General features: G+C 38.7%; 1 protein-coding gene across 2 annotated transcripts in view; it reads right to left on the reverse strand.

The window, feature by feature from the left end:
- Positions 1 to 12,500, reverse strand: part of LOC137997697 (nucleotide-binding oligomerization domain-containing protein 2-like) — a 27,497-nt gene that overhangs the window by 14,722 nt on the left and 275 nt on the right. Inside the window, exons 1-2 of one of the 2 annotated variants that reach the window (XM_068843893.1) lie at positions 12,243 to 12,500; positions 2,964 to 4,219 (exon numbers count right to left, since the gene is read on the reverse strand). The exon at positions 12,243 to 12,500 is cut by the window's right edge and continues 275 nt beyond it. In XM_068843893.1, coding sequence (XP_068699994.1) covers positions 2,964 to 4,152 — 1,189 coding nt within the window. In that variant the 5' untranslated portion in view covers positions 4,153 to 4,219; positions 12,243 to 12,500. Of the gene's footprint in view, positions 1 to 2,963; positions 4,220 to 9,732; positions 9,808 to 12,242 lie in introns of those variants that run through there. The other variant, XM_068843894.1, reaches the window with a different exon arrangement.

A 12,500-nucleotide genomic window follows, 5' to 3' on the forward strand; every position in this document is an offset into this window, starting at 1 on the left:
TTTTGCTCTAAAATGCGATTGAACAAATGCTTTTTAATCCGTTTGCCCAACTGGTTTTCGATGTGCCTCGACCGCGACAAGCAAATTTTGCACTTATGTTTTAGATCGTTATAAACAAGAAATCGCAATGTGTTCTCTTAAAATTAGGGGGGAATTTCACTAGCTTGTGTTTTCAGAAGTTTGTTTAATACACCTAAACGTTATTTAAGTGTTGGAGCTGATCTTGTTTGAAGCTCGTCCTTTTCTGGTTGCATTTTGCCGATTCTTGTTCAATGAAATACATCAAAATGTGAATGATCTCGTTTTCAGAGATAAAGTGGAATAAAATACATCAGTAAAACTCTTCTTTGACCTTAAACTGACAATTTTTTTTAATTGGATTCTAACCTTAGCGTGATCCCTATTCCTATCGACAGTTGACTCTGAAATGGCTTTTTTCGTTTTCCATTCTTTCGCTGAGGGTGTGCTTGTTTTCCTCTAAAACTCACGTGGTTCAAGAAAAATTCATTGCCAAACTGGCGAATTCCAAAGAAAATTTCACTCGAAAAACCGATATCGCACTCATCGCTCCGTGATTTATGCGACATCGGTGTTTAGCGTAAAATTTGCCGTGGAATTCACAAGTTAGACAAGAAATTTTTCTATGGAAGAAAGCAAAGAAAATGATTTAATTATTAAAGCAGCAACCGGAAGCATCGAAACGCGGACAATTCGAAACTTTTATTTTCACTAACCCTACAGGCAGTAAGAATAAATAACCAGGGAGCTCCACTTTTAGCCTTGGCTAAATCTATATATTATTTTTGATATTGGAAAGGGTATGGCCCTCACATCTATCAGTGGTCATCAGTGTCTTCAAGTGCACAGAGCGTATAGGGAAATGACGTCACAAAGACCAAATAAAGAAAGCGCTGTCACGTTGACGTCTAGAAACTAATCCCGCAAGAATTGAACTCTTCTTGTTTTACGCAAACACGAAGTAGCATCTTTTGTTCAGTTAGAGAAACTAAGGCACCTTATCGTGTGAGTAAACAGGCCCTTTGGTGCTTGAGTACTAATAATCTTACCCTTTCGGTCCTCACGGGATTTCCTCTTAAATAACATGGGTGATAAATTACTTTTTTACTCCGCGACATTTTCCACGAACACGTATTCGCATACAGGAAAAATCACGGAAGTGATACTGCTCTTCTCATCCTCACAGAACAATGGAGAAAGGAACTAGACCAACATAATATCATCGGAATTGTGTCAACGGACCTTTCCAAGGCATTTGACACTTTGCCACACGAACTAATGGTGGCAAAACTTAAGGACGTTCGCGCCAATTGTTTCTGCGCATCCTTACTGCGCACGCAAATGCACACGCCACGTCATACACGAGCGCGCGCGCTAAGTAATAAAATGAGAAATGGTAGGGCAGCAGGCCATTGCTATAGCTTTGCCTGGATTTAACGGTCTTGGACGTTCGGTGACCCCAATTTTTCTTTCCAGAAACGGATTTTATTTACAATTATCTCCACGTTGTCCAAAAATGAACAAAAAATCAATGTGGGAAGTTAAAAAAATTGCAAGATTTCTGCTCACGGGACATCAAATCCTGCCATCTTGCGGCGGCAAGGCGCGTGAAACTGTGGTCGCTAAATGCGAACTTGATCTTTAAGGAACCTCACCAGTTGACTAAATTCACTTAATAAGTTCACTTTAACAATATTTGTCAGAGACGATTTCACTTCAAAGATTTAATTGCAATATATTTGGGTTTACAGACACTGGCCTTATTCGCTAACGAAGCCCGATTTTGTCACATTTGGGGTGTTTTTCCGGGCATGTTCTCTCCAAAACGAAGTCGGTGACCCCCCATTTTTTTTACATTTCTGACATAACTAACTCATCATGTTACAGAGGTAAAAGTTTCAGAAAAAAATCAATGTTGAAAAATTTTCGCGCGAACGTCCTTAAGTCCTACCGAGCTGACGATAAAACCACCGATCTGATTCATGACTACCTCACTAATCGACGTCAGCGGGTCAGATTAGGAGATCAGTTCTGAAACTGGAAGGAAATCTCAGCGGGGGTCCCGCAAGGCAGCGTTCTCGGAAAAGTAATATTCAGCAAATACTAAGCAATAGAGTAATATGGGAAAGTCACAGGTTATGCCACAATTCTACTGCGAAAACACTGCTATTCCCATTACTGTACCTAAACAATAGAACGGCGGCCATGTTGGTGTACCCAACTAATCCTCCGGGAATTGAGCTCTATTATCATGAAAATGTTTCCTTTTGTTTCGGTGGAAAAACAAGGTTACTGATTACGTGAGTGAAAGCACTCTATAGGGAAGATATCTGCCTAATTTGCCAACTACAGGAACAAAAGGCCTTTTGTTTTGACAGCCAATGAAGCTCTAGTAGGCACATTACATTAATGACAATAGGTGACGTCAACGATATCTTCCCTATAAACTTGACTTAACTTGACAATGTTGCCATGGCAACTTTTCCTACAGTGCCAAAATGGCATCTTATAAAAGTAATTTGACACCAATGATATTAATAGCTAATCAAATGGTGACGAGTGAAATTAGGGAATAATTTCACACGCGTTTTGTCCAAAATCAAATAATCTCCCGAGCCTTCAGGCTGTTTGTGCTTTTGATGACATTTGAGGCCAGGATCTGGTAAATATATTGAAGCGAACAATAGGTGAATCGCTCATAGTTAAGAAAAAGGCAATATCACACTGACTATCAAACAAATGATACTGACTTTGAGTGTATTTCAATCACCGAACGTTGGAAGGGCTCAGTCTCAGTGAATTAGATTTTTAGGTGCCTTTTCCATCAAATTTTGATTTAATGAAGGTGCCATTCGTATCTGCTATCTTCTTGGTGGAAAGGCAGTTTGATTTAGATTTGAAGCGATTTTTATATAAAGGGATAGAAATACATTGTTAATTCATACCATTTACTGAGTTGATCATCTTTTTGACGAGATCTTTGCACTGCTCAGACCAGCTATATTTCTTTCCATAGGAGTCACGCAAAGCCTTAGCTTGATCAAGTCTTGTCTGCCTGTTTTTGTTCCAGATGTCCTTGATAGCTGCTGTCCACGCACTGGGATCCTCAGAGTCAATGACGAATGAAGAATCACATGGTACATTGCCTAAGGCCTCTCCAAATCCCGAGTTCTTGCTGACGATCACAGGTAGCCCAGCTGACAGAGCCTCCAATCCTGTTAAACCAAACCCTTCTGTTCTAGAAGGCATGAGTACAAGATCCACCGTACCGAATAACCCCTTCAAGCATTCTCGGCTCTCGATGTAGCCTTTCACCCTGAGGCGATGTTTGGAAATACCACATTCCAGCAATCGATTTGCGATCTCTTCACGTTTTCCATCGGGTGCTCCGACGACAACGAGACGAGTGTCATGTAATGCCGCAACAGATTTTGCTGCAATGTCAAACCCTTTTAACTCAAAGTCTTCAGCGTCTCCACGACCGAACACCAGGACACTGAGTTGTTTTCTTTCCTCTGGAACTTGTTGAACACTGACAAATTCATCAAAAATTCCAGGTGTGAAGTCGATAACCTCTTGATCTTTTTGACAACTGCGGAGGTAGTTGCGAAAGGCCTCTGCCAGCTTGGGCCCGACTCCTACAACGAAATCAGCCATCTCGCATAGCTCTACTTCGACATTGTGCTTTTCCTCGCCCTTTGAGATTGGATTCTCGTAACATTTGAACATTGCTAGTTCCTCTGGGTCAGTGTGTACCATTTGTATCCACTTGCATTTGCGAGAGTTGCGAATAACTCGTGCTTGGCGTCCAAGTTTCACTCCATGACCAACAATGACGTCCATTCGCAAATCCTCTGGTGGAAAGCTGAGCCAGTTCAGTTCTTCATACCCCGGCTGTCGTTTTGCCTTGAGAATCCTTATGTCATGGCTGAGAGCTACTTCCCTATCCTCCTCAGAGCATTTTGGTAAAAAGTAGGTGATTTCCACTTCTGGGTATTTGGCCAGCTGTATGGCCAACTCTCTGTTGATTGTGGAAAGTCCGCCTTTACTGGATCCCCACTCAGAAGCCAAAATGGTGACTTGAACTTTGTTGGGGCCAAGTTCGTGAGATTGCTGCAATGAGCCTGACGCCATGGTTAAGTGTGGTGGTAACGCTGTTGCACTGGGTTGGACGGACCTTGAGCCATAGCTATTCTCTTTCCTTAACATACACACACAAAAGAAATTACCAGAAGCATTAATTATGGTGCACAAAAAGGCGACTCAGTAAAGGAAGGAAGTATAGAATGTCGGGAACGGCCCAGGGAAAAGCAGTTTCTTAATAACTAGGGAATAAGTGGTTTTTCCACTGAGCAGTGGCTAATTAAATTAACAAAATTGTCTTTTTTCAGTGGTTTCCCGCAATCTAAAACTTAGCTACATTTACTTCATAAATAGGCATCCGACGTTAAAATAACTGTAACACTTGTGTGAGACTTGTAGGAGAAGTTGACGATTTAACTACGAAGGGGTAGATTTAACTTCAAAAAAGGGAAAAAAAGAAAGGTACAAAACCACCCCATTTTGCTTACTCCGTTTTTGGAGTAAAATGAACTCCTATATCTTTTACTCTTTTGTTAGGGTAAAATTTACTCCGATATTGTTTACCCGTCCTGTGGTGTAAAATTCACTCCAATACAAGAGTAAATTTTATCCTTCTATTGGCGTGAAATAAACTCTTTAAATGGAGCCCAATTTACCCTTGAGAGAATTAAATAATAATTAACTCTAAAACTGGGGTGAGAGAAAAAGGTACAAAACCACTCCTTTTCAAAAGTGAAATTTACCCTCTCAAACTTTACTCCCCTTGTCAGAGTACTTTTTACTCTTTCTACAGAATACATTTACCCTCACTAGATCTACTGTACCTTCATTTATGGTGAAATATCTCATAAAACCATAAAAAAAGTTCAATTTGCTAATATTATGTAGAGAAAAGACCAGGTTTACAATGAATTAGCATCTAATACTGGAAATTTGTAATTAAGAATGCACTTCATAAATATACACATGCAAACACAAATCTAAGCTATCTTTATTCTAGTTACATGTACTCAGGCAACAATAAAATGGCAATCAGCTGAATGGGTTCTTGCCTTAAACAAAGATAAATTGAGTGGTATGTATTTGATTATAGATTGCAACGATGGCTACAAAATCTAATAATTCATTAAAAAAAAAAAAAACCTAAAGCATAGAACATAACAGGTTTGGCCAGTCGAAATATAGTACACATATAAAAATCATCCTACGTTGTGTCGATTTCTGCTTTTATTTTCTTCTTTCTCTTTAAGTCACCATCATTTGTTTTCCTATTTGTGCATTCGTTTGGATTCCGCCGCTGTTTAGACAAATGACGTCAACGGCCGCTGTCACGTGACGACATTTTGTTACCAGATGGTAATTACTGTTTCACTTCACGATTTCTGGTGATAGAAAGATTGTTTTTGTTTTACTTATATTTCACGATTTGTTTGGATCACGCCGCCGTTTGGACAAATGAACCCGCTGTCACGCGACAACATTTCCAAGATTCAGCTTTAGCAGATGGTAATTTCGAGCCATTTTCTTTTTCTGCATATCTTTCATCTTTCTTTCTCTTTTAATTCTATATACTTTTATTTAGGATGGATTTGAGCGCCTAGCAAGGTTTAAAGTGGCGTTTACCACGCTATCCAAGGCCGTATTGACGAAAAAGAGAAGTGTTTCGACGAAGTGGCAACATAACGGTAAATAAGGTAACTTTGAACGGTTTGTACAAGATCAGTATACTTTGACCGAAAAATGTTTTTCCAGAAACGTGATGTATATCTCTCTAATGTCTGATTCATCACTGTGATTGCTTTCAACAGCGTTGGACTTTTGAGAAACAATTATTTTAAAATCAGCTAGCCCCAACGCTCCATCTAATTTAGTAGGTAATATTTGAAAATTTATTTTTTATTCGCTTCCTCAGTTTTTCGATGTTTATCGAATAATATTGCATTAAAAGGCCTTTTTCCTCAACACTGTGTAGTTTCCTCGTTATTTTGCGTTGCGATAGTGACTTCTGAACCGTTTATTGCGGGGGCTTATTTTCGGCCTGATTTTGCTGTTGTCAGACCAAAGCAGTTTGCGGCTGGATATTTTTGGTCTTAAGCGAAACTGGAACAAAGAGATTCATTTTGAAATAGTATTCGGTAGCCTCTACTTGCGAGATAAAAATCGTCCGATTTTATTTTTTAGCCGGAAATCATCGGTCGTTTCTTAGGCGCAGGGCCTCATAATAGCGCTTGTCCACTTCGTCCCATAAGTCTTTAAATCATGATGTGGGGGGAACATTCTTCTAGTGTGACAGATCACGTGTTTCCGCGTTAAAGGCTTTTGTACTGCCAAACCCGCTCGATAATTCTCGACGAATTTGAATAATTCTTTTAATGATTTATTTGTTGCATCGAAGATCGAATTGATTGACCTATTCCAAGTTATTTAGGTAAACAGCTGGGCAGATAAGCTCTTTGTGCTTGACGTGTGGGACTCTGTATGTTTGTAGGGTACGTTTTTTAGACCGGGTTTTGGCGCCCTCAGTACCTCTTAGGTAATAGTAAAACGCGGCCACTGACTGTGAAACCACATTTCGCCTTTGTTTAGCCTGCGCATTCGAGCAGTCGAGCATGCTCTTTATATATCTCGAGCCACTGGGAGCCTAGTCTAGGCTAGTCTTAGTAGAAAAAAGCTTTCAATAACAGTTTGTCAATTGTCGCAAAAAAATAAACAGGACTTTTCTTTCCTTTCTTCAACTCTTTTTGCATTGGAAGTCGATATTGTTGACACAACTGAGTAACTTCTTTACTGATACCCCTTGAATTAATTGATTTAATTGAATTAATTAAGGATAAAACATTTCTGCACTTTGACAGATCATGAAAAAGACCCCCAGGAACAGACGCAACAGAGATGGCAAAGAAAGAAAATACAGTCTGTCAAACTCTTACGGCGAAACACGGGTATGATTATTTATTTATTATTAATCACCATACATATAATTAACATTCCAGAAGTATTGTTATTTTTGGACTTCACGGTCTTCCGAGTTTCACATCGATCGTGCATGAGACGAATTTCAATGAAATGTTGTACAAAACCGAAAACGAAAGCAGTCATTCCCAGAAATTGAAAAGCGGATACCGTTCATTTTGGGTTGACCTATCTTCCTCATCTGTCAGAAGTGATTTCAACACATGTGATGCCAAAAATGTGCAACAATCCGATAAAATAACTTGGAGGCCAAAAAGTAGACAGATAACACTTTAAATCTTCAACAAGCATGAAATTCGCAGGAAACAATAAACAAATGCGTCATACATTAATGATTCTTACAAATAAATAGCTTGAAGTCATTTCTTAAAAGTAGGTAAGAGAGTTGACAGAAACAACATCAGAATTAGGAGAATTGTAAACTTATGACTTTGATGAAAAGCGCGAAAAATTGTTTAGTATTAAGTTCTGCAGTAAAGTAATTGGAACATCTTACAATTTCTTGTATAATAGGAATGTATTTGAATTTTTCAGTAAAACAATTCTGTTTGCTAACAGTGAACGGGAGGGGTCGAGATTTGATAGGAGTACATTCATTTGCCCAATTATAAGGTGTATTTGTTACCGGTAAAATCCGTTCTCAGGTTGAATCCATTTTTCCCTAGGTTAAATTGGTGATTATCATTTTACCTTTAATGGTTGAATATGCACTCAGATGAATTAAGGAACTTGTTTGGAGCCTAAATTAAACCTTGGGAAAAATAGGGTCAGGTTATGATTAGATGATAAAAATTACGGGTAGAAACATACTTATTAAAGACAACGTTTCGGTGTCCTCATGACACCATGATCAGGTCAAATATAATATTTTACAGATAACTCGAATATTAATGTTCAAGATTAAGTTCAAAGTCCCTAGAGGCTACTGGAGAGAAGTTTTGCCTTTATCGAGTCACTTTGGATATTCAGACAAGGTTTGTGCTCCCGAATAAGGAACATTTCATACACAAGACAATCAAATTTGCATGAGCATTTCTTAAGAATGCGAAACATGTCAGATGTTATTGTTCTTGATTGATGTTGACTTTGGCTGTGATTGAATATTGAACCAGATCTTTTATGCTCATCGATCCGCTGGTAGAGATGTCGACGCGTGTAACCAGCATAGCTGGCATCACACCAGCCACATTCAAATTTGTAAACTACTGATTGTTCGTTGATCAACGCGGGCTTGATTTCTTTATGTTTGAGATCTTCTCCAACTTTTCGAGAAATTTTCAAGCCCAAATTTTCAAGCCCGCGTTGATCAACGAACAATCAGTAGTTTACAAATTTGAATGTGGCTGGTGTGATGCCAGCTGTGTTGGTTACACGCGTCGACATCTCTACCAGCGGATCGATGAGCATAAAAGATCTGGTTCAATATTCAATCACAGCCAAAGTCAACATCAATCAAGAACAATAACATCTGACATGTTTCGCATTCTTAAGAAATGCTCATGAATGCAAATTTGATTGTCTTGTGTATGAAATGTTCCTTATTCGCGAGCACAAACCGTGTCTGAATATCCAAAGTGACTCGATAAAGGCAAAACTTCTCACCAGTAGCCTCTAGGGACTTTGAACTTTATCTTGAACATTAATATTCGAGTTATCTGTAAAATATTATATTTGACCTGATCATGGTGTCATGAGGACACCGAAACGTTGTCTTTAATAAGTATGTTTCTACCCGTAATTTTTATCATCAAATCCATTACATTATCATGTTTGATAGGTTATGATTAGTTTTGGTTATTACACATCGATATCAATTGTGACTTATCAGTGTACAATAGTAAACAATGAAAAGGACAGTGTTGGGTTGATCATGTTCGTCGCTGAAGAGTAAGGTTGAAGACACAGGACTATAGTTGGAGAGTGCGAATTCGAGTACGGGTGAGTGCTGCAATGTTGAGACTCAATGGATAAGGGTATGAATACTGAAACCGATAACCGATTAGAAAGCTGCCTCGAAGTTGCGGCAGGAAAAGACTTGAGTGGTATTGCCATGCATATGACTTGCTTCAAATCGGAGGCTATCGTGAAACTCGCCTGTAGATAGTCACTATAAACAATGTACTTAAGTTCTAGCTTTGTAAGTACTTCCTGCCGTGTACCTCAAGGAAATCTCCTTGGACCAATTCCTTTGCACTGATTCACTAATGTCCCTTTTCCTAACCCACGACACACTTGCCTGGGGTAATAGATATTTGAACACACTTCATTCCTTCGGGTGCTAAATAATACATTTTTCACTTAAGTAACGGAAATTTACGAATAAAATACCAGAAGCGGTAGTAGATAAGTCACAAATTGAGGTTAAATTTATTTGCATAATATTAACGCATCTATTGCATTGACTCGTTCTCAAAGTCGCCTATATTATTGAAGTCGGTACGAAGGTTCAAGTTTTTCATCAAATAGAGTCGTGCCTTAAAAATGAATTTGTTTTTTCTATTCTTTTACAAGTACGCCAGGACATGCGATTCATTAACTTTTTCTTCCTTTGATTGGATCAAGAATTGGACCAAGAATTGTTTGTTGGAATTTTTTTCATGATCACTAAACAAAAACGTGTGCGATAAACCATAATACTACCCTTTACTAAAAACCTACCTATCTCCTTTCCTGCGGAATTTGCAACGGGTGCTTTGTTTTTGAACGAATAAACTGCGGTATTAATAGCGCTTGTCCACCTCGCCTCAAGGGTCTTTAAATCATGATGCGGGCGGAACATTCTTCTACTTTGACAGATCATGTGTTTCCGCGTTAAGGGCTTTTGAACTGCTATACCCACTTAATAATTCTCGACGAATTTAAAGTACGTTTTATAAATGATTTATCCGAGAAATAAACAATATCACAAACAGCGGGATCGGTAATCAGAATTCGAAATATCTACAACGTGTTTTAGCGCGAAAGTAGAAATTTGTTTAGTAGTTTTCTTTCTCATTGGTCGGAGAAGAAGACTTTTTAAGCCATGATTTTAAAAAGAAAGCAATTTTTTTACGCCTTACTTTTAGCTAGATTTTAACTGATTACCGCGCGCTTTCGACATTCGTTGCTTTGTGCCTTTTAAATTGTAAAAGTAGTTCATCGACTTAATTAGGGGGGTGATTTGGCGTCTCTTTTGGGCCAGCGACTCATTGACTTCTCTCCCCTCAAGCATCATCCATATCATAATAATAATAATAATAATAGGACATTTATAATGCGCAAATTCCATAAAATGTTCAAATGCGCAGGACAAGATTAAAAACGAAATAGAAAGGCTAAAAAGCTAAAATTACAATTAAGAGTAAACTTACAATACTTTAAAAAGCTAATATTACACAAGTAAACTCACAATAATAAAAACAACTATGATAAGAATGCGTGACGGAAAAGGTGAGTTTTTAGCTTGGCTTTAAAAATACTAACTGTGCTGGCGCTTCTTATGTCAAATGGTAACGCATTCCACAGTTTCGGTGCAGCACAGGTAAAAGAACGATCACCTAGTGTAGCTTCAGATTTAAAACGCGGGTAACTAAGTAAAAGGTTATCACTAGAATTCCTTAGATTGTATTTAGATGAGAGCCTAAGAGAAATGAGCGACGATAAATAAGTAGGCGCTAAAAAATTTAGAATCTTAAAAGTAGTTAAAAGTATTTTAAAATCAATTCTATGTTTAATCGGCAACCAGTGTAATTCATAAATAAGAGGAGTCACATGACAAAATTTCTGTTCTCTAAAAATCAGTCTGGCGCAAGCGTTCTGTACTCGTTGCAGTTTATGCAACAAGCAGTCTGGTAGTCCATATAAAAGACCATTGCAATAGTCAAGGCGACTTGTTATGAATGCATGGACAAGTATCTCAGATGACTGCCGTGAAAGATACTTTCTGATCCGACGAATATTATAAATATAATAAAATGAAGAGGCACAAATTTTTGTGATGTGTGATGCCATGGACAGCCTCGAATCAAACCAACAACCGAGATTTTTTGCGAGTGGCACGGGATGAATATCTGAGTCACCCACACGTATATTGATATTATCTAGCTTTCCCAGCTGTTGTGATGAACCAATGATGAGGAATTCTGTCTTGTTGTCATTAAACTTAAGATCATTATCCAACATCCAAGAACGAATGTCTCTAATGCAGTCTTCCATATTCCTCACCACAGCAAGTTGTTCAGCTCTGTCGTTGGGACTAAATGAGATGTAAACTTGTGAATCATCAGCGTAACAGTGAATCATGGGCAGATGATGTTTAATTATCTCAAAAAGCTCACTCGTGTACAACGTGAACAAGAGCGGACCAAGGCAGGAACCTTGAGGCACGCCGCATTCTAATTTAAAAGGCTTAGATAGTGACTCATTGATCATTATCCGCTGAGTTCTTCCAGACAAATAAGATGCAAACCAGGAGAGGGCTTTTCCCTGTATACCAAATGAGTATTCAAGTCGACGAAGCATAGTGTCGTGATTAACTGTATCAAAAGCAGCAATCAAGTCGAGCAGAATCAGCAAAGTAACGCGCTGATTGTTCATGTTCAAGAGGATGTCATTCATAACCTTAAGCAGTGCAGTTTCTGTGCTGTGGTTTTGTCGATAAGCTGATTGGAACACTGGGAACAGATTGCTACAATTTAAATAATGCTGTAGTTGCTTGGTAACCGCAGTCTCAACTAGCTTTGAAATATATGCCAAATTACTCACTGGTCGAAAGTTCTTAAAGACAGGGGGTAATCCATCCTTTTTCAGCAGCGGCCGCACTAGAGCACACTTCCAGGTGCGCGGAAAATAACCAGAATCAAGCGAAAGGTTAATTATTTTGGTGATTGCAGGCAGTAGCACATTAACGCACTCATTAAGAAGCTTGGTTGGAATAGGATCAAGAGGGCAGGACTTCTTAGACGAAGCTGTGATTACATTAAGCACCTCTGATTCAGACAACATCATCGATGTTTTATGAATCACGCGATAGTAAATTACTTTGAAATTTTTCACTTCTAGTAAACGAGGCCATGGTAAAGTGATCTCCAAACAGATTATCTTTCCACGAACACGTTGTGGCCGTGAATTCGCGGCTCTACGGCTGAATCATTTAGTTTATGCATTAAATTAATTATAAGAACACAAACCTTCGTCAAGTTACAGCTTCTCACGAAAATCAACGGCCCTGCTTTCTCGAGCTCTGTAAATGCTTGTGAAATCAACAGGAAGATTTAAGCCGCATCCATGCAGACAGTGGGTGGATGACGTCAGAGAAGGAGTTTTTCAACTGGGGTAAAGTAATGGAGTGCACCTTTTTTGTGACGGAGAAATTTCTATCTCGATGATCTTTACTTGTCTCATAGTATTGTCTTCCACTGTAAAGCGTCACTGGCAAGGAAGGATAA

The sequence above is a fragment of the Montipora foliosa genome, chromosome 3 (genome assembly GCF_036669935.1).
Source record: "Montipora foliosa isolate CH-2021 chromosome 3, ASM3666993v2, whole genome shotgun sequence".
Lineage (NCBI taxonomy): Eukaryota > Metazoa > Cnidaria > Anthozoa > Scleractinia > Acroporidae > Montipora > Montipora foliosa.